General features: G+C 46.9%; 1 protein-coding gene across 2 annotated transcripts; it reads left to right on the plus strand.

Moving 5' to 3' along the window:
- Positions 1–316: 316 nt before the first annotated feature.
- LOC124485771 (rho-related GTP-binding protein RhoE) lies at positions 317–8,901 on the plus strand. 2 transcript variants are annotated; one of them, XM_047047561.1, is made up of 6 exons: positions 330–371; positions 504–609; positions 858–945; positions 5,299–5,408; positions 6,473–6,607; positions 6,785–8,901. In XM_047047561.1, exons 2-6 carry the CDS (start codon positions 505–507, stop codon positions 7,031–7,033), a joined length of 687 nt encoding a protein of 228 aa, XP_046903517.1. In that variant the 5' UTR covers positions 330–371; position 504; the 3' UTR covers positions 7,034–8,901. The 2 variants fall into 2 exon arrangements, with proteins under 2 accessions (XP_046903516.1, XP_046903517.1); XM_047047560.1 differs by having other exon boundaries at positions 317–609.
- The last annotated feature ends 18,806 nt before the right edge of the window (positions 8,902–27,707 follow it).

A 27,707-nucleotide genomic window follows, 5' to 3' on the forward strand; every position in this document is an offset into this window, starting at 1 on the left:
GCACAGCATTTCACAGGCTGAAAATGACTGAATAGGTCATTTTCAGAGACCCACTGCATACTGATAGCCTAGTGGATCAGGCCTGAAGTTAGGTTCATAGGAAACTGAACCATCCAGTATCTACTCTCGCTTCTCCCCATTCTGTTCCCCGGTCTTCTCATATCCACGGACTATCTATGTCTGGTGACAACAGAAAAACGTAGGGGGCGCTGTCCTCGTGACAATGTTTATCACCTCCACGAGGGAAAGGGGCGGACATCAAATGAGTGAAGAAGGCGATTGGTTCATAGCTTCGTATATAGTCCGTCGTGCGCATCTTTGTCTATTATCTACGGGGATTTTGCTTGCAGGGGGTGTTCACGTGTGTAAAAGTAAGACAATCAATGGAGCTTCGGCTGTTGGAATGAATATTGTGCGGAGCTTGTAAAATCAGTTCACTATACGGACATTTAAAAGTCAATGAAGGAGACCAGATTCTGTTTACAAGCTTTTTCCTGAATCAGGATGGATCCCAACCAGAGCGTGAAGTGTAAAATAGTGGTTGTCGGGGACAGCCAGTGCGGAAAGACAGCTTTACTTCATGTCTTCGCGAAAGATTGCTTTCCAGAGGTACGTGGAGAACATGTTGTGACATATATCTTACCGTTAAGTTGGAACTTTTCGCTGAGACAGAGGCATAGCCTATCAATGAAACATTTACAGGTTAAAATAATTTTAAAGCACGACCGGTTCTTATTTGCAATGTCATCATTAAGAAAAAGATAGCCAACAACATATGCGGATAAACTGATGTGGTGTATGGATTTGTTTGTTTTATGTTCTGAAGATAAATCATTTTATTATGCCTTTTTTCATAGACCTATGTTCCCACGGTGTTTGAAAACTACACGGCCAGTTTCGAAATCGACACTAAAAGAATAGAACTCAGTCTTTGGGACACATCAGGTGAGTTTAGTATTCTACATAAGCATCGTATTTGTAATATTACATCTGAATAGTGTATGAATCGCACTCAGTTGGGAGTGAAACATTGGTTTAAAAATGAGTCCACCACATTCGAAAGTTTGTGGGGAAATTACGAGTTTGTGGAATTGCCGTGAAATTGTAATTTGAGCGGTCATTCACTCTGCCCACACAACTATTCGACCCTAGAAGAAAGCACCCAGAACGAGAATGTTATGACCATGCCTTGCAGGAATGCGATGATGGGATGCTATATGTCACGGATTTATGTCTTCATGTGTGCAGTGTCCACATACCCGCTTTTTACGCCTCTGAGCAGGTGCGTGTTTGGCACCAAATATAGCATTAATGGAAAGTATAGCCTGCTGAAAGAGACGTTAAAAGGTGAATGCAATTTCTGACCCCTGCCACATTACTCACAACCTGCTTTGAGGTTGACCCACCCCCTGCTGCCTGTCTCAGAGCTGTAGAGTGTGGGCATGTGGAGAGGTGAGTGGCCTCTATGGGCTACGTCTGTGACCTCCAGTCGATAGCGGGTTCAGAGTCTGATCTTACAACAGAGCTGGTGAGAGCTGACCTCCACTGGCTCCTCCAGAGCTGGCCCTCACTCTCCTGAGGGTCTGCCCGGAAACCAACCTGAGGGGACGTCGAGTTGTCCGCTATTCTTGGCTATGGTAGCAGTAGGGGATCTAAGACCAAAACCACTTTGACTTTGGAGCAAGTGGCTTGATGGCAATAGAGAGGGTTTGACAGCATCCATTCTAACCACTTTGCTGACTGTTTCGAACGGGAGAAAATGACAGGCAGGTGAACTCATGCCACCAGTTTGTAGAGAAGACTGAGTGGGGTGCCTGGCACACGGCATGCTTGCTCAATGCCACAGCGACCTGTGCATGTTGAATTGGATCATGTTTGCTCTTTGTGGCCCCCCCCCCCTTCTCAGCATTCTGAGGCGGGTGAATCCAGGCGGTGGGTTGGAGGACTAGAGGGTAAGGCTTATCAATCAGGTGAGGGAGGAGGAGGACATCTTTTGTTTTCTTCTGCTCTTCAGAGCAGGTAATAAGTCCAAGCTTTCCGTGCAATGCTCATTACAATCTAGAGGTCAGAGGTCAATCTTGAACTCCTTGCTGACAGCTGTCCCTGCGCTTTGTCTCTTGTACTGTAAACTCCATCTGAGACGGGTCACATGCCCAGTAGAGGGCGGAGAGGTTTAGAGGCAGGCTCTAGGCCGGTGCTCTGAACTGTAGGTAGCACGTTGTGTTGGTAGCGTGCTAACTCTAAAAACACATGGCTGTAAACTCTGCCAGCTGCTGATTCTCAGTGAATATTACAACATGTTTTCTCAGAGGGTCTTTCAAGGTTGTCCCTTCACTAGTTCAGACAACAAGAAAGCTGGCTAAAGTCCTCTAGCTGAGGGATTTGGGTTGGTCCTCTCCTCTATGGTTGTGCCTGGGGGATCTAATTTGAACCCTCTGTCACTGTTGGGGGAACTGGATCTCCTTTTCAGCTGGGGGATCTGGATTGGGGGGGAACTGGAGTTGCATGTCTGGCATGCCACTCACAAAAGGCTTTCTTTTTTTTCTCTCCTCACAAAGATCCCATTGTTGGTAATCCTGAGTTTTGGAAGCATGTTTTGTCCTGCTCAGCATGTTTATATTTTCCATGAAATTAAAGGTTTTGCCCTTTTTTCGACAACAAATATTTGATCACTCACGGCTGTACTTCTCAGTATTTACAACCAAATGTATAATTTATAAAGCAATTTCTTTTTTTCCATCCTTTTTTAGCTGTTGGCAACATTTGTTTCTCACGTTCAAGCCTTAAGCATCGCTTGCAATAGAACTTGTGTGTTATGAACAGGTGGAGCAACCTGGAAGATATTATGATGAAGCAGTTTTTCAACCCTTTCCTCAGACAAGGAGATGTTATGATGGAGCAGTTTTTCAACCCTTTCCTCAGACAGGGAGATGTTATGATGGAGCAGTTTTGCAACCCTTTCCTCAGACAGGGAGATGTTATGATGGAGCAGTTTTGCAACCCTTTCCTCAGACAGGGAGATGTTATGATGGAGCTTCCCTCTGAGAGACTGCTCACCATTTGTGTCAGGCTCCATATGGAAGTAATAGAAGGTCTCCCACAGAAAGTGATGGCCCTGTCAGTGTTCAGGGACAGTTTCCTCCCCAGAGACAGGAGTCCCCGGTGACCTCTCCTCTCCACACGGTAAAACATGTCCTCCATCATCAGAAGAGATTAATGTCCGGTCTTACTTTGCTGGTCGGAGGGTGGAAAGGTCATCAACGCTCCGATCCTCCCTGTTTACAAATGGATGGCACTGGAGCAGACAAGTAATTTCCTCGCTTCTCTGTCTGGTGAAACGTCTGGACTTGGTCTTTTGTTTGGAAAGGGTTGTGGTTTAGAGACTCCCTTCTTCCCAGGATGGTTGGGGAAACTGTCGTTTCTCAGATTATTGTGGCTGTTTCTCTGTGGTAAATGTCAATGCAAATACACACAGGAATGTTCTTCAGAGTCGGCTGGGAGCTCTTTCCTTTGAACCCCACAAAGACCGTTCAGTCCGACAGCTGTGGTGTGAGACAGGGATGGGCTGAGGTGTGTGGCTTAGGGGGTGTTGGTGGTGGTTGTGGTTGTGGGCAGGAGTTGCCTCAGGGCTGATGGGAAATCAAGTTAATGATCTGCCAGTCAGCATGGCCATCGTCCCCCTGTTAAGTCTGACCTGCTGGACCCTGTGCCACAATGTGTTGCCTCATTTAGCTCTCAACAGACTGGCTGTCACAAAGCCACGTGAAGCTTTTTTTAAGTCTGTAGGTGAATTTGGTAAGAAGCACAGATTCTCATCAATTTGCTACGACAAAACCCATCCTTGGGCCAACGGGTAAAGGTCAAATGAGGGCAAGCTAGCAGGCATCCCAGAGGTTAAGGGTTCTCCAGCCAGACAGGCAGAGGATATTTACAAGCTAGTTAACCGTTTACAAGAACAAACATTGTCCTCTCTGAAACTGCCTACAGACAGGACAGTGAGCCAGAACAATGATGGGAATCCCAGATTTGAACAAATGTCTGTGTGGATCTGGTCATGGAAACTCTAGGTTGTGGTTCGACACATTTTCCACAAATGTGTTCCCCTCTACATGTTTTACGAGGCTGTCCAGGTTGAGACTACGATTTAAGTGCAGACTGGATGTTGCATCAGGGCCATGTGTGGTTTTGTGGCAAATTCATGCGGATGTGAAATGTTAATATCATTTAGTGAATCTAACCACCTTGTTTTTCCTTCGACGGAGAGCCATCCATTAAAAAAATGTGTTCCAAAACATTCTTACAATAAGGGACGACAACTCCTAGTCAGTCTTGCTGAATGCATTCATCTGCATTCCTGTTTGATAGAACTCCATACCCCCTCCCACCCCGTTTCCTAGAAACGAGCCCCATGACTTGTCATCATCAAATACCGTAACTGTCAGCGTAACATCAGGAACAAAAGCGCCTCTCCTGTCCCCCCCCCCCCCCCTTCTCCTCTTCTTCTCTGACAGTAATGATTGAATACTCCGGCTGCTCTCACTCTCTCCTCCCAGGGGTCTGTATGTCTTCTGTCAGCTGTTGGGGTGACAACAATGTGGGGGGTTGGGCGCGGGGGGGGGGATTTGGGTCTTTATCACCTCCCAGTTTGCTGGTCTCAAAGGATGTCCCAGGAAATATGGATGAAAACAAAATTCCCAGGATTCCTGGCAGTGGCACGGTGTTCTCCATGGCACCCAGATATTCCGTTGTTGGTTGTTCTGGACGTCTTGCAGACTCGGTGCTGTTGACTTCAGTGATTTACCTTGACAAGCTTTCAGCCTGGCTTGTCTTTTTATAATGAACTGTGCCTGTTTATTTGAGAACAAAAGCTTTGTTATTGTGTACAACATTTCATAAAGATTCAGAGAAATGCAGATGGGTCTTAAGTCTGGCTATGCAAATGTAATGCCTAGATTTATCTATAGTTTTATAAGGGAAGTCTAGTGTAGTGGCTTAAATACCTCAAACTCCCTCAATGAAATGTCTCCTTGTCTGATTTCTCTGTGTATGGATGTTTATGGGCCAGAGAGCAGTCCCTCAGGCAGTTGGAAGCATAAATGAACAACAGTTTACATGTTTGATGACATATTATTGTTGGATGCGTGTTCTGTCAGGTCTGAAGGAATCTCTATAAAAGAGTTTTCTAGAACTGCAACCGGGAGTCATTGTTGTGAGATATGCATGGCAGAAAAGAGGAAATGAATTGTTTTGGTTATGGTTTAACTGAACTGTTCCTGACCTGTGTGCATGTGCCGGCAGGTTCTCCATACTACGACAACGTGCGACCACTCTCCTACCCGGACTCTGACGCTGTCCTCATCTGTTTTGACATCAGCCGGCCAGAGACCCTGGACAGCGTGCTGAAGAAGGTGAGTGACGGAGAGAGATGGGAGCCTTTTACGTCCAGGAAGCTGCATCACTCGTGTTCCCCCTCCCCCTCTGGAGGTGGAACAGGAAATATGTTCACACAGTCTTCTGACCCTCGCTAGAAACCCCCCCCCCTCTCTGTGTTACGGGGTCAAGTGGTTTCTGAAAAGTTTCCTCTGACTGGAAAAACTGAATTAGGGCCGTACCAGAGAGGACTGGGTCGTACCACTGTGAGAGAGGATGGGAAGGGGGGGGTTTGGGGGTTGTACTACTGAGTGAGAGTGTGTGTTGGGGGGGGGGGGGGGGGGGCGCGTGAAGCTGAGCAGGACGGTTCTCACGTGGTGACCCAGGCAGGGCGACCTTTGACCTGTGTTGTCATTGAGTACAGGACCAGCTGGGAGTAGTGGTCAACTGAGGAGGCAGAGGGAGAGTGAAAGAGAAGGAGGGAGCAATACCCTGTAGAAAACAATCACCAGCCTGTGTCTCTCTCACTTCTCACTCACTCACTCACACACACACACACAAACCTCCCCTCCTTAGGGCCCCATGTCTGGCCCACACACACACGGACAGCAAGGATCAGACTAAGTACTGTACAGAGACTGGCAACATTGAATAATGCCCTTCTTAGAGGAAGGCTTGCAGTTCATCGCCCAGTGTAATCCCTGAGCAGATCCAGTAGTTAAGGATGTTTTCCTGTACTGCTGTCGTTGTGAAGAGCTCCCACTCAACAGAGTGGCTCATTGTTTTTGGCAGTGGGAGATGAAGGATTCCTAGCAGGATGGCGGTCATCTAGCCATGCCGCCTTATGTGTTGTCTTTTTAAACAGTCTTCGTTCCTCAGGACCCACTGTCCTGTATGTTCTAGATGTTTCCATGCTCCAACTCACCTGATTGAAATGAATGGGTATCAGGCTTCTGGAGAACTCTCTAACAATTCATTTGAACCATGGAAAAATCTAAAACATAACAAGACAGTGGGCCCTGAGACCAGGACCGAAGACCATTGCTCCAGAATAAACCCATGAATGTGGCTTTCCTGGTTTTGAAATGTTTCTGTCCTCCAGTGGAGGGGTGAGATCCAGGAGTTCTGCCCCAACACCAAGATGCTGCTGGTGGGCTGCAAGTCGGACCTCCGCACTGACCTCACCACTCTGGTGGAGCTGTCCAATCACAGACAGACGCCCGTGTCATATGATCAGGTGGGTGTTGATGATCTATGTCCGTTCTGGCCTGTATAAACACGGAAAGTGCTAAAAGGATTGCTAATAATCCAAACAGTTTTCCCTTTCATGAACTGACTTTGTTCCTTTTAGTGTCAGAATCTCTTCTAACCCCTGTGTGGTGTGTGTGTGTGTGTGTACCTGCTCCTCTCTCAGGGCTCCAACATGGCCAAGCAGCTGAGCGCCCCCTACATCGAGTGTTCCTCCCTGCAGTCTGAGAACAGCGTCAGAGACATCTTCCATGTGGCCACGCTGGCCTGCGTCAACAAGAACAGCAAGAACGTCAAACGCAGCAAGTCCTCCAGGGCCACCAAGAGGATCTCGCACATGCCCAACAGGCCCGAGCTGGCGGCGGTGGCTTCGGACATACGCAAAGACAAGGCCAAGAGCTGTGCCATCATGTGATTGGCCAGGACTAGGGAGACTTGTCGCTGTTGTGGACAAATGGGATCAGGGGATGAGGAGGAAGTGACACGGAGCTCTAAGCCTCCTCTCTTCTTTTACACACGTGCCAAGCATTGAGAGGGGGGTGCCACACTGCTCTGCACTTTAAACCATCTGCTTATCTCTCTGTTTTGTCCGGGACTACGAACAATATGAAGCCCTGTTCTACCGTCCTGCAGGAATCATGGACTGTTGGCTGGAGACGATGAAGGAAATGTCTGGAGCTTGCCAATGTCTTCTGGAGGAGAAAATGTTTGGGGAATTTCTGAAGCCTAAACTTGTCAACAAAGCAAACTAGGGGCCACACAGGAAGACATGCAGACTTCTGACTTATATCAGACCTCTCTTCTGCTCCCCCCCGAAGTGACATCATAACCATTGTGGCCCAGGTCGAGGATCTGGACAGGAAGTTATTATAAGTGGTGTCAGGTTAAGTTTTTGCCCTTGAAGGAAAAAAAAAAGATGGAGGAATCACCAGTGAGGAAAATTTGTTCTAGAAAGCGAAAGGCTGCTGCTGCTGTTCATCGACATCATTATCGGCCTATGGATCTCTTGCACTGGCCGCAGGGCCTGGCATGACGTTGTAATGACACACTCACTGTGGTTGCACAGGCAAGCCCCACCCCTCCACCTCTCTTTTGTTACTGCCTTGAAACAGTCAAATGGAGATGACGTGTGTGTTTTTGGTCGATGCTGTTGCGCACTGTTAACAATGGTATCTGAAAGCCGCCTTTTTAATGTGCTTTGCTCTGTCTGCGGAACGTTCTAGCACTGCTCAAACCTCTCCGTTTTCTGGACCCTCTATTGTCATCGTTTGTTGCTTATTATTAATTTACAACCAAAGAATCTGAACAGGGCAGAGGTCGCTTGCGGTAGCACAGCCTATTTTCTAGTGTGTGCTTTGCTTGTGTGCCCCCCCCCCCCCCCCCCCTCCCCTCCATGTCTGGCGTGTAGCCCTGACAGCAGTGCCGCTGACCACAGATAGGAAGAGGAGGGTGAAGCAGACCACCTCTACATGCTTAATCCCCCCCCCCACACACACATGCCTCTGAACCACAGCAATTACAAGCCCTATACCCTCCCCCCTCCCCCCCCCTCTAGCCACTTTCTAGTTTTGCCATTGGACACCCCCTCCCCCCCCGCCCCAGAACAAGCCACTGCAGCTCTCCCACAACAATTCAAACCCACTGAAATAAGCCTCCTGTTTCTCCCTGTCCATGGGCCTCTGTGGGGTCTGGGATGCATGTTCTGTACAGCCTCGCCCTGCTCTGACATGTCCTACCGTCTGGAAGGGCCCATGGTTCAGTTTACGATGTTTTACATTTGAAAGAGACAAGCTTGTATGGGATGAAGGGTTCATAAGAGAATATCAGGATTCTTTCTGGAGTAAATTAGCAGCAAGTACACATCTTGGTCTGGAGGGCTTCACTCATGGTGAAGAATCATCAGGGGGTGGGGGTGGAGTTGGGTATCTAACGAGCTTACAGACTCTGTAGCTGGCATCCTCGTTACTTCATGACGCATATCCTGTTCAGTCTCCTCCCACTCATGACTTATCGTTACATATCGTACCGTTACTATCTCAGTCGTTGGTTAGTTTAACCAAACATTTCCAGGACTGGAGACATTCGGCAGTCTGCTCTCAGAAGGATCCCTGAGGTGTTCCACTGTTTAAAAAATGTTAAATTAAAGTTGCCACGGTGTTAGCTGTAGAACATCTATCTTTTTGAATGTTTGTCCATTTGTACGTCTGTATGATTGGTGTTTCCACAGTATTTATTGAAGTTATATATTTTTCTTCCCTTGCCAATAAAGTTGTTGTAAAATTGCTTTGTCTTTACTGTTATTACTTAGCCTGGGTGTCAGCTGAATTTAGCCCCGCCCACAAAACAATTTGGTCGGGAATTTGCTCTGGGGTCTCTGGATTGGGAAAATACCATGTCCGAACGAGCTGTTCAATCAATTTGTCAGGGTGGGCTTTATACGATGATGAACAGATGATCAACAGTAAAGTAATCATCCGTCACCAAGGAGCGATTGGGTTGTTAAACAAGACACTACGTAGCTTTGGTTGTAGGTCTGTTCAATTGAGAGATGAGACTTTTTTTTCCCGGGTTCGGTGGAAACACGCCCCTTACTCACAGCCTAACGGAGCGGTATCAGAGTCATTCTGACTATAATTGAGTATGACAACGTCAGGCTAGTTGTTACTTCCCCGTTGAGGAGAGACAGATAATTGCATCACTTGGGATCTTGCATGCCTCTTGCATTAATACTACTTGAGCTTCATTAAGTCACGTTATCTTGTCATGCAGTTTTAATATCCAAGTTCCAAGAAGGGCATATCCGACTGACCTATGTAGGCAGAATCCTATCACGCAGAAGTATATTGGGTAAAGAAATAAGATGCTTGTTGGGCCAAGCATTATATCTGTCTTTTTCTTCCGTCCCAAAGCAGTACAAGCCTTTTCTGTAAACAGACGTTGTCAAAGATATTTAACTAAAGCGCTTTGACTATCTCGTATGCATCCTGGCCTCCCCTGACGATTTTCACCCAATAAATGTAGCGGTTGTTAGCATCTGACGAAAGGTTTTGTGCGACAGACTTAGCTTCAGGAACCGAGCGCCTTGTGAATCACTATGATTTAGACAACACTGGATTCGCCTGCTCAACAGATTCAAGAAATCATGCCCCGCTGATCGAGGAATGCACCGCTCCGTCCAACTGCTCTTGATGTAGCCTATTATGCACTGAAATCGCAGTTGTTGGCCATGATGTATTTTTTCACGGACCATTTCCTCCCATAAAAGCACTGCAACCGGGGACTCACTAATGGTCGACACCCCCATGCATTGCAGGTCAGTCATTGTCACATCCGACACTTCTGTGAGTCAGTCGTCATTATTTATTAAATCAGCGCAATTTTAATTTTACAAATCCAATTCCCCCTCTCAGTCTATGGAGCACAATTTTTCAGGTTACCGCTGGGTCCTAAGGCCTAGGTTTCCTAAGTCCTTAAGTCTGTAACTAACAGCTCAGAGAGTAAACTGAGGAATGGTTCTCCTCTCAGACTAGCTGAACTCTGAATCTTTGTGTTTTCTACTTCAAAGGACCTTCTTCTGGTACTACACAGACTACATCTGTGGACAGACGTGGTCACATGTATGGTGCATGGGTGTGCTCTTGTGTCCTGGCACAACTTTACATAGCAAACCTTTAAAAAAAGAGTGTCTTTCTTTGCTTTAAGATGACTTGGAATGCAGATTCCCTCCTCTTCCCTCTCCCTCTCTTTCTCTGTCTTTTAATCAGAATGACCTCTAGAGGGGTTGTAGATATCCTCATAACATGGGTGGAAGGAACATGGGTGCGCACATCTGTCATTGTTTTACGGCCCAGAAGACCGGTGAGAGACTGGTCCTCCCGGACCCAAAGAAGTGGGATTGATGTCATGAACCTACAGGGCTGTTTGTGATTATTCATTTCAGCATCTGGCTGTAGGGAACCCTTTTCTCGCTGGAACTGGACCTTGGCCCCAAAGGAGTTGACTGGGACTGGACCTCAACACCAGACGAGATGACTGGGACTGGACCTCAACACCAGAGGAGATGACTGGGATTGGACCTCAACACCAAATGAGATGACTGGGACTGGACCTCAACACCAGAGGAGATGACTGGGACTGGACCTCAACACCAGACGAGATGACTGGGACTGGACCTCAACACCATATGAGATGACTGGGACTGGACCTCAACACCAGATGAGATGACTGGGACTGGACTTCAGCACCAGGGGAGATGACTGACCTCCAGGTCTCTAGCAGGCATGCAGTTACTCCTTTGACTCTACCTCCAGATGTCGTTATGACAAGACAATATTCAAGACATTTTACCGAACAGAAGAACATTGCTTTTTGCCTTTTTTCCTGTTCATTAGTCACAACCAGCAGTTTTATGAGCTATGCATTGCACCATTAGGTATATAAGCCCACAAAAATACACAGGCAAACGTATTAGATGTTTCTTCTCCACGTTTTTACTGAGATCAAACCATCATATGAAGACAGATGGAGTCAGCGTTTACAATAAATATATGCAAACTGAATTGAGACTGGAGATAAGAGAGATTCCCCCCGAGCCAAATGTTGTCATTCTCATCAGATTACCACACCCCAGCGTTAGCATCTCCTCAGCAGGATATGAGCTCCCAGATCACACCCGATTATTGAGAGTTTCTGCATTTTATTAGTTTTGTAAACAGTGCTTGAGCAAAGTTAAACAGAGGATGTTTTCAGCATTTCATATTGATCTCTGATGAGTTTCCTCCGGACCCCATGTTGGGAGGGAGGGAGGGAGGGAGGAGGGGGGGTAGAGGGAGGAGAGGAGAGGGGAGGGAGGGAGGAGAGAGGGAGGGGAGGGAGGAAGGAGAGAGGGAGGAAAGGAGGAGACGTAGGGAAGAAAGCGTGGAGAGCAAAATAATGGAGAATGGAGAAGTAAGGGAGGGAGGGAGAAAGGGAGGGAATGAGGGAGGGGGGGATGGAGGGAGGGAAAGAGGGAGGGGGTGGATGGAGGGAGGGAGGGGGGATGGAGCAGAGGACGAGAGGGATGCAGGGAAGGGTGGGTCATGTCTTGCCATTTGTCCAGTGGCCGTCAAAGCTGGAAGGAGCAGTGTGGAGTCATGTCAGATAACTGTAAGCTCGTCTGCATGTCTGCCGAGCCGAGTGAGGTCATCAGCTGTGCAGCTGCGGAGGTAGTATTGATACCACCCCAGGGCCCAGCACAGAGGTGAATGGTAATGGATGGAGATATAGATGTTTGACATCGACCAAGCAAGCATGATTTATCCATACGGGGAAGGATATCGGACTCTATAGACAAAGACTATGTGTTTGCCGAGAGCCCAGGCAGTGTGTCACACCGGCCAGCATCGATGTGAGATACAAACCCCTGAGGTGACTCAGCGGTGGTGAGATTTCCTGTTGAGAGACTGGGAGAGAAATCAGAGCGGTCACCACACCCTCTCACTCCTGGTGGTGTTGTTTAGACAAAGCCTAGAGAGACTATAGGCTTGGAAGCCATTTCCATTGTAGCATTCTAGTGACTGATGAAATGGCCAAATCTCAGGAAGAAATCTGATACGATTTGCAAAAGAAATGCATTCTTTTGTTGGCAAAAAAAAGATGAGAACCAAAAAGGCTTTTGTCAGAGGAGGCTAACAGATAAGCTGCTGCAAATAAGTATTTTTCACAGTTACATTGCACCTTCACTTCTGACCTTTCAACCCATGGTCCAATCCTATTAAATAACCATCATATTTGCTCATGTCATTTGTTATGAACCTTCAGGCTGCATGGTCAGTGGGACCAGTGGAGATAATTGAAAAGCTGGTCTCCTTCTGCTTGTGTGCTAGAGGGGTCAAGGGTCAGAGAAGGATTGGTCATTATCAGAGGAGAGAGAGTGGAAGAGAGGGAGGGAGAGAGAGGGCAATCGAGACAGGGAGAGAGTGAAAAAATAATGAGAGTCAGAGAAATGGACAAAGAGGCTGTTAGTGAGAAAGAGCGACAGGTAAAGATAGAGAAACGGAGAGAGAGAGTCAGGGAGACAGGACCAACGTGTGACTGCCCTGTCCAGATTAACCCCTCCTGACCTCCACGCTGGCCCTCCTCCACAGCGGGGGGGCGTTGCCATTAAACCCAGGCGTCACACTGGGGGTCAGCGCCCTTTCTCCTCCCAGAGCGTCCCCACGGACAATCAACCTGACAGGGAGTCTCTCTGAGGACCTGCCGTCTCCGTGGTGGATCCCACCCTCTCTTTGTGAGTGCGGGTCCATCCCTCTCAGCACCCCCGAGGCCCCTGTGAGACGCTTGTCAGTCTTTGAGGATGTCGTCGCACCGAAGCGTTGAGAGTTCAGAGGATCCCGACTGAACGCGTCGTCGTCCACCTCCGCACCTTCGCTGCCCACGGCCCCGGGGGGGACGTTGGGATGGCTGTTGTCTGTGCGTGAAACACTCATTTACAACCCCCCCCCCCCGCCCTACCCTCATCCCCCGCCCCACCCTCACCCCCCTCCCTCCTCCCCCAACATATAGTCGCTGATGGAACCGTGTGTCTTGCTTGTGCATGTCAGAACCTCATCTCTCTGACACTAGGGGAAGGCCCCCTGGGGGGGGTGGGGGGCAGGGAGGGGGGATTGAGGGAGGAGGGCGGGGGATGGGCAAAGCCCCACTCCAACACACACACACACATATGGATAATGGTAGTCACCATGACAACGAGTACCACACAGCCTCTTTAGATTTGCAAGAGAGTAATTGTGAGTGGGGATTTTTTCCACTTCTCATTTTACCCCGGCCCAAATGGAGCTTTTTGTTAAGGCGAAGGGGGAGAGAATGAAACAATGAGAAAGAATGCCTCTCAGGGCCTCCTTTTTGGCCCCTCTTTCTCTGTTGTCCCACATTATTTTTGAGCTCTCACAGACCCAGACAAAACTTTCACTCCCACTGTCGAGGCTCTGCACGGTTCTCTTTCCCTTTTGCGGGGAAAAGATATGGTTGTTTGGGTGTGGAGTTCCTCAGAGGGGGCTGGAGTCTGGCCTCTGAGACTGCCTAGCACCTGGGCCTTCTCCTTCCAGGGTTCACCCCAGCTGGTGTGAGAAACAGGGAGTGTGTGCGGAGCTGCCCTCATCTTCCTCTCAGAAGCAGAGCTGCGTCTCTCCATATACGTCTCTCTCTGTGTGTCTGGGTACAGCCGTTCGTGAAGGAAGCTTTTTTGTCCTAACAACCCGGATGATTTGGTCACGTGTTTGAAGTTAGTCTGGACCCCACTGATACAACCTCCTTTCAGGTTACAGAAATATGTAGCATGTAATGCTAACAACAGGTTACTGAAATATGCAACCTGTACTCCAATAAATGACGGAGGCCTCAGACTATGTCTGGCGTATAAGCAATGACCATATGTGGGAAAATACGAAACAGTATTGGAAACTGTTTGTGTGACGATATCATCCATGCAGAGTCTGGTCCGTGTAGTGTTCTACAGTGCTTATACTTAGATCCCACTAATCGAATACACTGAGCTCTGGATCCGCTCCACCTGTTGAGTAACTCAGCGACTCTAAGGAGCAGACATGACATCACTCACCTGGGTTTCACGAACACGTTGTGCTTCAGGGTGAATGGCACCCAGACGCGATGGAACACCTGTGCACCACGTCTCTGCCGTCTACAGCCCAAGCCACCGAACATCCCCCTGCTTAATAACGACTTTCGTCATCCAGAGGTCATATCACCCTCTATTAAACTCAGGAAATGAACACATTCAGGTCCCAGTCTTACTGCATGTTGTGTAATGCATGTTGTGTGCCAACCGATAGGGAGAGGATAAGAAGCTGGCTGTGATAACGCATCACCCGAGCGCTGGCTGTAATTACGTCTTAAGCACCGCTGATAGCATCGGCGCATTAGCATGTCGCAGATAAACCCCGGGCCCACAACGTGAGCTGTGTTGTCAAGGCCTCAGTCGGGATTCTCTGGGACCGTCCCAATCAATCGTCAGGTTCAGGGTTTAACTCCTGACTTGATGAACCTATTATAACCGGCTGCCTGAATCCGATTTAGCTGTTGACCTTCAAAGCGATACGGAAAGTAATTAAGACGACAAATGGGTCTGATTTCTCAGGGGAGCAGATGGCTGTCGGAAAGAGTCTTGCTCACGCTGGGTCTTGCCGTGTGCCATATGGGTATTGAAATGAAAGCAACAGAAATGCTGGTCATCGTAATCGTGCACAGTGATGAGATTATACTGAGACGGGGGTAGGGGGGAAGTGGGGGGGGTAATTGACAGCGACTCAAACATCAACGCTGTACGGTTGTGGGAGTATAATGAGCAGCTGATGTTGTAGCCGCCGTCCTCATAGCAAGACAGTCACCCCACGGGCTCGGGAGACGCGACAGACTCCGGAAACCTCTTTGCATGCGTGTCAGTCTCTTTCATTGGCTCCTCCCGAGCAGTCCCTTTCTCATGAACTGTTCTCATGAACTGACAAAACCCATCAGAGAGGTGCTAGCCTCGAACGCGGGTTCGAGGTTTCTTCACGCCATCGGAGGTTTCACCTTGAGGCCCTCTGGGGGAGGGGGGGGGGTGTTTACGTAGTAATTACCTTCTGTCTAATGAATTGTGGGATGTGTATGAGCGAGGATAGAGGATGTGCCTCTAATTGGTCTCAATGTTAAGCATTCCTCTGGGACACAACAGACACAACATCGTGACAACGCTGTTTCATTAACATGTCATCCCATCATCTATGAACAGGATTGCTGTGACAGGCCAATTATTTTGGACACCTAATTACAAAAGTAACATGTTTTGGGGATATAAAAAGTATCTAATTTACATTTTGGGAAATCAAAACATCACTGTCTAAGAGGCAAGAATGTTTAATTATCTCAGTTTTCTATTTAAAGAAACTTTCTGTTGGCTTAACTGGTAGATTCTTCAGCTACTAACAGCATCAGAGCATAGTGTTCCTGCTTCACAGGCAGGGAATACAACCAGGGAATATTCATGATTCTCTTGCTCCTAGCTCTCAACATAATATTGTCTTTTAGTTTGGATCTCCAATGACCTCACAGGGACCTATATTGTCAGAGAGAAGAGTCTACTTCCTGCAGTGCTGACCCTTGCTTCCTGTCCTGGCCTGTGGAGGTCAGAGTTCAGCTCCCAGGAGCTGTGGATGGGTGTGGGGTCCCTGAGTACCACAGTTTATGAGCAATTCCAGTCAGCCCTTGACCACATACTGTCAGCCCATGGCCACTTCCTGATCCTCCCTGATAGCATAGTCTGTCCACTGTCTCCCCTCACCTTACCCTTCTCCGTTCCTATGTTCCTATCCCCTTCGATCATCCCCATGCAAGCAGTCCTCTCCTGCCCGCTCCAGGCAGCTCACAGGCCAATGAATGGGGAAAAACAACCCCTTGAAAAGGATTGTTCGAAACATGGTCGATCTCTAATGCTTAGCTGGCTAAAGCAGCAGCTTCTGCCACCCACAAACCAGGCATTCAAAAGGCCATCCCTAAGCCAGACGGCCACCTAAATCCTAAAGCTGCCGAGTGGAGAATGTTTGCTTTCTGCATGAAAGGAATGGGTCTGCCGTTCCTTGCCTCGATTCATCCTGGGATATCATCCCTGGGAATGCCTAGGGGGCTGGGGGGTCCCACTGTGTCGGGTAATGTTACTGAACCTAATCCTTCCTCAGAACATTTACCACAGACCCCCAGCCCCCCCTCCCCCCCCCCCGGCCCTCCCTTGTCCAGGCCCCGTCCAGTCTGTGCCAGATTATGCCCCCTTCTCAGCTACGTGTCTTTCCGTGTGGAGTAAACAAAATGTCCTTCCTGGACGCAGGAAGAGCCCGCCACGCCCACCCGTCCTCTGCTCCCAGTGGCCCAGAGACCCGGTCATTTTTCAGCCTGCTTTATCTCCCTCTCAACCCCTGCGGAGTGCTTCTCTAAACCCCTCCCCTGCTGGGACTCCTCCAGGGAAGCCGCCATTTATTTCGATTTATCTGAGCTGCAAACAGTGCCTGGACCCCCTCAGTCTCCAGGAGATGAGCTGGAATGGTAGATGGAGGGAGCGGGGCAGGGCAGGGAGGAGGGGGGGTTCCTACTATAAGGATTATACCCCCGTAGGTAGGGGGGGACAAGGGTTTGGGAAACTGTGCGGCGGTGTCAATGGCGTTGATTAGGCAGCAGATCCATTATGTTGACTAGCGGGGGGTGATATATCTGACACAGCCCTGTATCTGCCTGGCCCATCATCCCCGCTATACCCCCCCCCCCCCCCCCAACCCCCAGATGCAGGAACAATCCAGTTTCACGGGTGCTATCTGTGTTTTAATAAGCAATTACAGCTCTAGAGCGCTGTGTAAACTGTCAATTTGTCTGCTGTGATTAATAGGACGAGTCTGTTTGCATTGGGTTTTGGACGCTAGCGGTGCGCGGCCACATTCAGAGTCATTATCTGTGACCTTTTAGGGAAATTGAAAAAAAACCTGCCATGATGTTTGGGAACCGGAGCATTGTTTGTTTGGTATTCAATTACAATAAACCAAAGATAATGCATAAAAGATGAGGAAATAATCTACCCTACATCATTTCTAATCTAAAATGGAACAAATTAAATTGCAAGAATTTTCCATGTATTTATTTATTTTGAACACTGTGTTGACTAGCTAACGGCAATTCTGTGAGTTTGGTGACATTTTGATGAACGGAACAACCTGTGAAATCAGTTTGTTTTTGCGAGATACCACTCTCCTGCTCTCCTCCTGTTTCATACTAATGATTCAAGACGATGAGATGCTTGTATCTGCCTGCATCTCCATAACAACCACGGTTCTCCAATAGAAACAAAGAGAATCAGTCACGGTAAAGTCCTTTATGGGCTGAAACCTCTGACCTTTGACCCCTGGGAAGAGTCATTTATCATTAGCTGCAGTGAAATCCATATTGATTTTCACGCTGGTATTCCATCATACAATCTCCAGTTCACAGACATCTAAAAACACCATTACCCATAATGCAGCAGACAGCTGTTGTGGTGGAGCATCTGTTGGTGTATGAACCACAGACTCCTCCCTCAGTGACTACAGTAGAAACCACTGAATGGGATCATCTAACCGTAACCCAAAGCCACAGTCCAACCCACCCCTAGAATGGCTTACAAATACTTCCAACCCAACCCTCTTTCCTGACATCAGTTTGTCTTGTCTAGACAGCCTGATACTTCCAGCAGTAGTGGGTCCGTCAAAGTCCTTCTATTGTGAGATTATGAGCAAAACTAAGAAAACGTAGTGTGAATTCATAGCCCATTAAAAAATGTATCATGACGCTGGTCACTTCACTGCTCTCTCAGCGCCACTTACAGTTCAGTTACCTGACAGCACATCACTGCTGAAGACGCTGGTCATTTACATTTACATTTAGTCATTTAGCAGACGTCTTATCCAGAGCGACTTACAGTAAGTACAGGGACATTCCCCCCGAGGCAAGTAGGGTGAAGTGCCTTGCCCAAGGACACAACATCATGTGGCACAGCGGGGAATCGATCCGGCAACCTTCTGATTACTAGCCCGACTCCCTCACCGCTCAGCCATTTGAAACTGAAAATGTGATACTGTGGTCTTTCACAGACATGTTCTCAGAGTGCATGTGCTCTCTCATCGCCTGATGCTATCTTGTCAGCTCCTCCATTGTGGGCTAACGGCGCTGTGAAAAGATCCCCTCTCCGAGGGAAATCTGTCCTCCATCCTATTCTCCTTACAGGGCCCATTACACGCCTCCCAGCCCTGGAGAGATGGAAGACAGAGGGAGAATATGCAGACCTGACCCAAGGCACTGAGTTCCATTACCAAGGCCGTGTTTATCAATTCAATCAATGAAGCCATACGATTGAATTGACACATAGCTACGGGGGCTCTCTCCCTCAATGTCGATGTCCACAGAAAACACAACAACAACAACAGCAACTCAAAGCCAGTGAAGCGGCTCTCACCCAAGCCTCAGATGCTCCCTGCTCTTCCCTTTGGCTAGCATGTTTGGCGGCCATTTTGTTAGTAGCGCTGCCTGCTGTGTGCTGGTATAACGAACTTCAATCCTAGTCACGCTGCTTCAGGTACCTGTCCCCTTTGATTACTGTACGTCTGCCCAAAAATAAAACTGTTTTTTTATTTTTACAATCTAAGTTTGGTGAGACAAGTATTAACTTGCCAAATTGTTTCGATAGTACAGTGATCTTAATTGCAGACCAAATTAAATGATCGAATATTTGAGATGACTCTGTCTAAAAGCAACAAACCGTAAATCTTTTTGAAGCGCTGTCAAATTAATTTGGATTCGTCATTAAGATAAAAGCTTTTGACGTGAATGACATGGGAAGCCAGGAATGGGGAGAAAAACATTAATTATCTGGCAGCTTGTTAAGTTGACACCCAGAGCTCATATTTCAAGTGTTACAGTAATGAGTACTTGATGCTTTTAACAGATGAGGACAGTTACAAGTGCCAATGTTTTATTGGCATTGCAGAGGAGACTGAGGTGTGTGGAGGTGGGCTATAGAGTATCTGAGGAATCCTTCAGAGGTTCTAGAACCATCCCTCCCATCCGCCATCCCTCATTGATCCTTTCCCTCTGTCCGTACTACAGAGGAGGTTGGAAAAATAGGGAGGAGGAGGAGGAGGAGGAAGGAAACAAGGGGGAAGGGTATCTCTTCCTGGAACAGGACATACCTTAGAACTCTCTGGAGATTGAACCAAGCACTCATTTTCCATAGCAGTAACGAAGACCGACTAGTCTGGAAGATTTACGCTTATTTATTTGCACAGTAGATGTACAGGCTTCGCAAACTTCACCAGATATGTTTATGTTTGTAAGTGATACAGGATTTTATAAGGTTGCTCCGGGTTGCGCTCGATAACGATGCCATGTTCAGTCTTCTCCTGTCTTGTCATCTCCGGACCAGACAGCAGCTAGGAGGAAGGACTCTCAGGATTACACTCACTCGATCCTATCAGAGGGACAAGACATTTCCAGACCCAGTAATCTGGGTTTGACAAAAACCCGGTCGTATCTGCAGTAGAGGTTCCATGAGTCTCCTCCTGCAGTAGAGGTTCCATGAGTCTCCTCTGAGATCAGCATCATCCGAAGCATCGTCAATAACCCTAGTTACTGACTCCTGCCATTCAGTCCAACGTACAACCAGTCAATACAATGTTGCCTCATGAACTATCCTTGTGGAACTCATGGTTACTTGAAGAAAGGGATCATATTATCAATGTAAACTTGTGTTTCATATAAAGAGAGGACAACACAGCACAGTGTGGTGTTGCTGGCACCTCCCAGTGAGTCACAGGCAGCGTGGAGGCTAAATGCTGTCACTGCTGTTCTGTGTGGGGTCTTATATTAGATTCCTAAATGACCCCAATTATTCGCACACAGAAGACCACCAGCCCCCTGCTGTGACGTTAATTGCATGTTTGAAGGAATCAAGGCCATAGTTGACACAGAGTTTAAGAAATACCCATGAATACATGTGAGGCAGTGGTGTTATCAAGAAACCTTCTGCCCAAGCACATCACTGTTACAGTACATCTGTGGGTTCATGGTATGCAGTTTAAATAAAGCTTGACTCCATTTGAATGTGAGTGAGAGAGTTGATGAGATCCCCTTCCAGCCATAACCTTCCAATCGACCAGATTCTCTAAGCATTCAGAAGTGTCTCATCGAGGAAGATAGTTGTGGACAGTAGTGATGGGCATTTTGATTCCTTTTATGGACACAAATCTTTTGATTCAGTCCATTTCAATGATTTGGGTCAGGGTTAGTGTCAATGATTTGTTCTATGATTCGCTAACGATCTGCAGTCGATCTGTCGTGTGTTTGTTCTTGCAGTTAGGAATGAATGTTAGAAAATGTAAGGCAACTCCACCGCCCGATCAATGATAGGGTTAGGCTACACATTATTCAAGAAATACGATTGGCCATTGTTACATTTAATTAGTCTGTGTCTGACTGTGATGTATTACAGCACATAAGACTTTTAACCTGTGTAGACTGACACAGGCCTAGACTCTATGGCATAAAACACATGGAACATGGCATTTCTGAAATGTAAGTCTATTAAAGAAGGGTTGACCAAAGGTGTAAACATGGGCCAATGGAAAATCGTGGCCAAGGCCCAAAACGTTCAGAGATGCAATATTGAATACTAATCTACCCCAAATTATCTGGATGTCTGTCTTGCTTCTACACAGCTTTTCCCTAAGTGTCCCCCTTTCCCCTTTTGTAACATGTAGCAGACTATAGGTCTAATAGGCCTTTGAATGATCTAGAAATAATAATTGAAGAAGCAAACATTTGAGACCAAGTTAAGAAAGAATACGTGTATCTTATTTACAATTTTTTACAATTGATTGATTTTGATTGAACATTTACGTAAATATGAACTGTCTAACATAAAACATGAAACCCCCCCAAAATACCAAGATTCTTCTCCACCTTACATATCAATGATTTCAAGTGTAGGTGGGATCATGCATGTGTAACGTGTGCACAACACTGCCTCAGCGCACACAAGTGAAATAACACAGCATCTTGACTAAAATAACAAAACTGGGAATCAATGAACAAATCTTGGGAACGAAAATAACAATGTCCTCCAGTTCATAAGGTCAGTAAAACCAATTCGTTCGCAAAGACTTCTAACAGCAGTATTTGGCGGAAGGCAGAGACTCAGACAAACTAATCCTCTTGGGGAAGGTTTAGTTCATTTTGTTTACTCAAAAGACTCTTTCAAAAAGAAGGAATTGTTTGCGAACAACCCAGCACCAGGACAGGTGCTTCAACTGAGCAGGGGGTTGTGATGTAACCGAAAGACAGCTGACAGGCAGACTGGGGTTCATGCAAGAACCACAGGTCATGAAAACCAAACACGCATTTCCACTTGAAGGTCAAATCAGCTCATACTGACCTCGTCCTTGTTCTGTTTTCTCTATCTGAATCCAAGAGAGCAGGGAAGATGCCGGGGTGTAAGGGGGGCTGTAGCCACTGTTTTTGGGAACAATCCCAGAGGGATGTGGGTAATGGAAACACCAGGTTAGGCCAATACTAACAAACTACTGGAACATCTGAAAAAATGTCTTTACCTTCCAAGAGAAGACCACTTTAACAGTGCTTACCTGTTGATATTATGCATAGTATTTGTGAAACAGGAAATAATGACAGTCTAAACAGTACATATTTGAAATGACGGATTGTCCTCACTGAGAGACAGAAGCTTGACTGTGTTTTTGCGTTGCATTTGAGCTGAGCGAGTTAACGTCTTCGGAGGAATCCACTAGCGCTGCCAGAGCAGAAGGAAATGATTAGCGACTGGAAGCGGTCTGCCTTTGTAAACCCCCACATACATACTGTTTTGAACGTTTTGAAAAATGCCAAATTTCCCCACGAACACATTTTCATTGGCGGTTGAGCACATGCCCCAGCCTGATAATGGCGACCCATGCTGTGATAAGGAGCACTGTAGCAGCGAAAGAGCCTCACGCTCGGCTTTTTATGGGTCATTAAAAGTGTTTCAAGTCCCTCTCACATCAACTTGTGTGGCCACAGTCAGCCAAGGAAACAAGCAAACAGCCCGAAACGCCCCTTCACACCAGTCAGAGCAGTCAAACCAGCCTGCGTGCCAGACAGAAATACAGTATGTCAAAGCCTGAACAGCCAGACTAAACCACACATACCCTCAAAACCTCAAAGGGTTGTCCACTAACTGCCAGTATTTTCACCGCCGCCACAAAGCAATCATACTTGAGAAGGCTTCTGTCTCCACCGCAGGTGTCAATACTTGCTATCAGAATGAAGAAGATTTGATGAGCTGGGATCAGAGACCTATCTTTCTAATATTTATATAGATATATCTAACATAGATTGATAGATTGATAGATGGATAGATGGATGCATGGATGCATGGATGGATGGATGGATGGATGGATAGACAGACAGATAGATTTACATTTTACATTTATTCATTTAGCAGACGCTTTCATCCAAAGCGACTTCCAAGAGAGAGCTTTACAAAGTGCATAGGTCACTGATCATAACAAGATAACCGATAACAGATAGATAGATACACACATACATACATAGACATACATAGACAGTAACTCCATCTATCTGATGGGTGTACATAGACAGCATTTCTCCGCTGCGCCGGTCTGCTATATTTACACAGTGAGAAGAGGAGCAGGTCAGCTGTGTGGAACACTCAATATGAGAGTGTTTATTAATACATGTGTTTATGAGCTCTCCATTGCAAGGTCTAACATGGCCTGACCTGTTTTACGTTTTACTATGTTTAGGAATTACAACATATGTCTCTCTTTACCCATGTGTCCCAACGTACAGTATACAACCAATGTAGATGGTGTGAATATGGTCTTGAATAAGGCACAATATTTAGGTTGTTTTCCTTTTTATTTGAAGTGGGAGGGTCCAATGTAATTGCCTTGTCTGAGTCAGAACATCCCCTAACCAATAGATAACCTCCTGTGAATTTAAACAAACAAACAAACAAACAAACAAACAAACAAACAGCCTGCCACAAAGCATCTCTCTTTAGAACAGATGCTGGGAACATCAGAAAGCCGTCTTTACAAGGTTGATTTCGCGTCTGACTTTCTTGTCTTCAAATATCCATCAGAGTGCCAGAAGCCGAAGCCACCCAGCGCGTTGTGTCAGCACCTCTCCTGCCTGGTAATACGTTACTTCAACACAGAGACACAGCAGAACTAACAGCTTTAATGAGACAACAATGACCAACTAAACCCCGGTTTATCCTGACATGTCACAGTCTCTTGTGCTGCTTGGATTTTCACTATCACCTGGGGACATTCAGACACAGTGTCTGTCTGTTTGTGTGTTTATTTTGTGTGTGTGTGTATGTGTGTGGGTGTGTGTTTGTATGGGCACCTGTATGGAGAGTCATCCAACATGATCCAGGTTTACACACCGAGGTCGCAACCTGTCGGAAATAACGACGTTGAAAGGAATGTTGAACATATTAGCAAACACATCTTCACATCCTCATGCAATAATGCCCTACTGTAAGGACATGACATGCACCCAGTGGTCACAGCAAAGTATCCTGCAAGTTTCGTGCAACACAACTGTGTTCAGATGTAGTGTAACACCTAGCAATGGAGTTCACAGGACTCATTCTACCCCAGAACTGTCCTCTACAATTCTCATTCCAGCCCAGCCCAATGCATGAGGTCATTCTTTAAATGGTGTGTGTGTGTGTATGTGTGTGTGTGGGGGGGGGTAGCCTTGCTGGACTGTGTTTCAAACGTGCGAGGGACATCGATAGCTCGAGCTGTTGTCGACCTAGAGACACTCCCATACTATTTCTACTGCTTTGGGAAGAGCTGTGGTGCCATGCGATATGTAAGGAAGACAGCGATAGCACTGGCGAAGCTTTCTCGCCACTTTAACTTGAATGTAATTGATCAAATATATAGATTGCCATGGTTGAGGTTAAATGGGAATAACACAGCACAGTGAAGTGATTGGATCCTTCAAAGGAATTCATCTACTCTGCAGACCTTTCAGATGACCTGTCTTTTACAGAAAACAGTTCTAGAATGGAGGCCAGGAACCTTCCACATGGAGCTGGATCGGCCTATCAGAACACAGCGTTGGCCTTTATTCTAAAAAGTCACATCTAAATGCAAATGTATTCCAAAGATTTACATTAGCTGGTGGCAGCTTTCAGACCAAATGTTACTACTTGAGAGAGGCTGCAATGGAGATTGTTCAGATTACATGTGAGGGGAGGTTGGCATTTCAAAACGATTCCCCTTAATCATTGAAAGTGAAACCGCAGCGTTTGGAAATGTTAATTATTTTAGTGGCTGAGCACCGAAATTGAGCACCATATTGTGGAAAAGCTGTCCATCATTAGAAAGTAATTGATGAAAACAGTGTGTTCTGGCTCACTGCATAACGGTGGACGGTGCAAAGATGCCAACACAAACACAGCATATACACACATCAGATATTGACTCAATTTGTATTCCTGCAAGCCCTTATGCTTAACAGAGGACCCATTACCCAACATGCCCCATTTGACACCAGGTGTGAACCATCTGCTGTCTTCAGGGCTGGACTGGGACAAAAGAATTGCCCTGGCATTTTTGCTCAGACCGGCCCGCCACAAATGGTCGGACTCTGAGCCACTGAAACAAGAAACAGAGAGGGGGTTGGAGCTTGTTAAGAGATGTGATTGGGCCAGCCCAGTGTCAGTATGGGAAATTGACCAATTCGATGGCCAATTTGAAGTTTATAATTTAAAAAAACTGAAACATGTGGCTAACCTGTCTACATGATCTGCCTTAATTTTCAACAAGACAATGTACACAGCATTTACCACAGGATCATAACAGCAAACCTGTATCAACATTCCAAGAAGGGCATTTCGTGTTATGGACCGATCTCTCCTTTTCTTAACCAGCATTTGTGTGCATGATACAAATGAAAACTAATTGCCCCTGGATACAAGCATGCAAATGATTTCATGAATATGCATGGTGGTCTGTTGGGTGTTTATCCATGTGTGCAACACCGCTCTCAATTTTCCTTCTTAACCCCTTCCTCATCCTCCAAGTAGCCCGTCCACATTAACCACAGGACGTGCACAAAGGTGCAACGGGATGTTAAAACCATCTGAAAACATTTGCAATATCAATAACAATCTCCGTGACAAGTACATTACATCGGATCATATCTCTAGAGAAATCACCCTCTTTAGATGACTCATGCGCTTACAGTTAACTCTAATGGCTTGCACGTTTTTCTGGTCAGAGGTGGATCCTGCTTGTGATTAGACCCGTACGGACCTGGTTCTGATAAAAACCTAGGTATGACCCCGGGGACGGCTCTCCTGGGGAACAGGATGTAGTTCTGACCCCACGTGAACCCGTCAGAGCGCAAGTGCGAGAACCGTGTTTGATGTTTGTCGTGGGAAAGTGCTGACTTCCATGATTCTCTTCTGACACGTTTACGTTCCGGAGCTCCCGAACAGGTGGCTTGTGTTTGCGACAGAGCCTCGCGCAGACCGTGTTCATGTGTCAGATTTAGAGGGTGATTACAGAAGGGGAACATGTGCTGGACTGTCCTCCCCCACAGAGAGCCGAACTGGCTCGACAGATCACATGACACGGCTTCAGATAGGTGTCCGTGATCAAAGCTGACGGTACCACTTTTCTGGAGCTTGCTGTTGTTTCAGGCATGAGATATGTTTCCTGTTCTGTGGAAACCCAGTGAGTACAACCAGCCTTTGCGACAGATGTTATCATAATCCCATCATTCGGGTTCTACTCCAGGTTGGCCCTGCAGCTGTCTTCAGATAAGACTCAAACAATCCGAACACATCGAACTAACTTCATACTCATAAAGCAGGATAGTAATCTACTCTTCATTGCCCTGCGTGAACCAGACCTGTTACATTGTCTGCCGGTGATTAGAAACACATTGCCATAAGTATCTTTAAGGCCTGGATGTTGTAGCCCGATGATTTAACAGTAGTTGAATGCATGTAAGAGCCAAGCATAGGATAGCGCATTGTTTAGTCCACAAAGTTTCTTTTGTGTTGTAAACCCCATTACATGTCTCTTGAGCAACTGAACAGGATGCCTACATTTAAACAACCTTGCAGAGCTCTGGTCTTTTAATATATTTTAGAACACGGACTGTCACAATATTCTAGAACTGTCTCATTAATCGAGAACACGGAATGTCCAATTTTTCTAGAACTGTCACATAGTTCTAGAACATGTCCCACAAGGAAGGAATGGGATCAAGGTACAAATATTGTAGTCTGAAATCAGGACAGAAAATATAGGCCCGATAAACTGTAGTTTACAGATGCATTCACAATGCAAACACATCCAATGTGATCACAGAGTTGTTCCATGCGGTTAATCATCCAGAATCCTCCTCCTGAGTTAGCATTGGTCAGATATGAGACATTGGCTTTTGAGAACCTCTGCTGGCTACACAGCCATCACAACATACACAAGTCTAATGCGACGGCCATGCGGTGGCTATTAAAGTGTATTAAACGTTCCTCGTCTGAAGGGCTGGGTGTTAACAACAGTCCCTAATCCCTGTGGGGATGGCCAATCCAGTCCGCATCCTCTCTCTCCACCCTGCTGCCCTCCATTATATGTGCGTCTCCCTGACGACACTAAAGGAAGTCTCCACAGACATGGCTGCACCTGAACCTCATTTGCATGGGTTCCATCAGGGGAGACCCCGACTGGGATAATGATGTAAACACGCAAACAGCAAAACATCTCACCTCCCCCAGGCTGGTCTCTCCTCTCGGCCTCTCAGTGGCAACGCATCACACGGTGAGTATCGGGAGCGACCACAAACACTCGTCAGCACTTGTCGACACGTGAAACGTACGGTAACGTAGGCATGCAGTCCGAGAAGAGCAGCAACACGGGCACAAACACATGCGTGCACACGGACACACGTGCACCCACGCATCTGGGAAGGACATGTTTAAGCCTGGGGATTGACACACCGTCTCTGGTTTGCCCTTGTCAGAGCTCAAGTCACTCAGGTGGCAGTATTTGTCACATGAATTCGGAATCACTTGCTGCAGGATCTAAACATGTCACCCTCCGTTGGGTGAAGCCATTCTGGGTATCATTAGCGCCATCCGACCTGGCTGGTGAGCTTGGGCTGGGGGTGTGTGAAGGGGGGGGGGGGGTAGGGTTGGGTGTGACAGGTCACCCTTCACCCTGGGTAAGTGCCACCTTCTGCCCTGCCAGGCGTTGTGTGACAGACCTGGTCCCAGAGCAGCTGAGTTTTGTGTTCTGAATATTAACCGGACTGGCAAACAGCAGGACAGTGCTGTGCTTGGTTGAGGTGGTGCATGATACGATGATACACGGTATCATGGTTTTCATAATTGGGTATCAATAAAGCTATATTATCTATATTAAAGTCATTTTACATTTAGTACTTTTATGTTAAATTTTGCTAAACATTTAAACATGAACAGTGCTCTGCCAAGGATA

The sequence above is a fragment of the Hypomesus transpacificus genome, chromosome 23 (assembly GCF_021917145.1).
Source record: "Hypomesus transpacificus isolate Combined female chromosome 23, fHypTra1, whole genome shotgun sequence".
Taxonomy (NCBI): Eukaryota; Metazoa; Chordata; class Actinopteri; order Osmeriformes; family Osmeridae; genus Hypomesus; species Hypomesus transpacificus.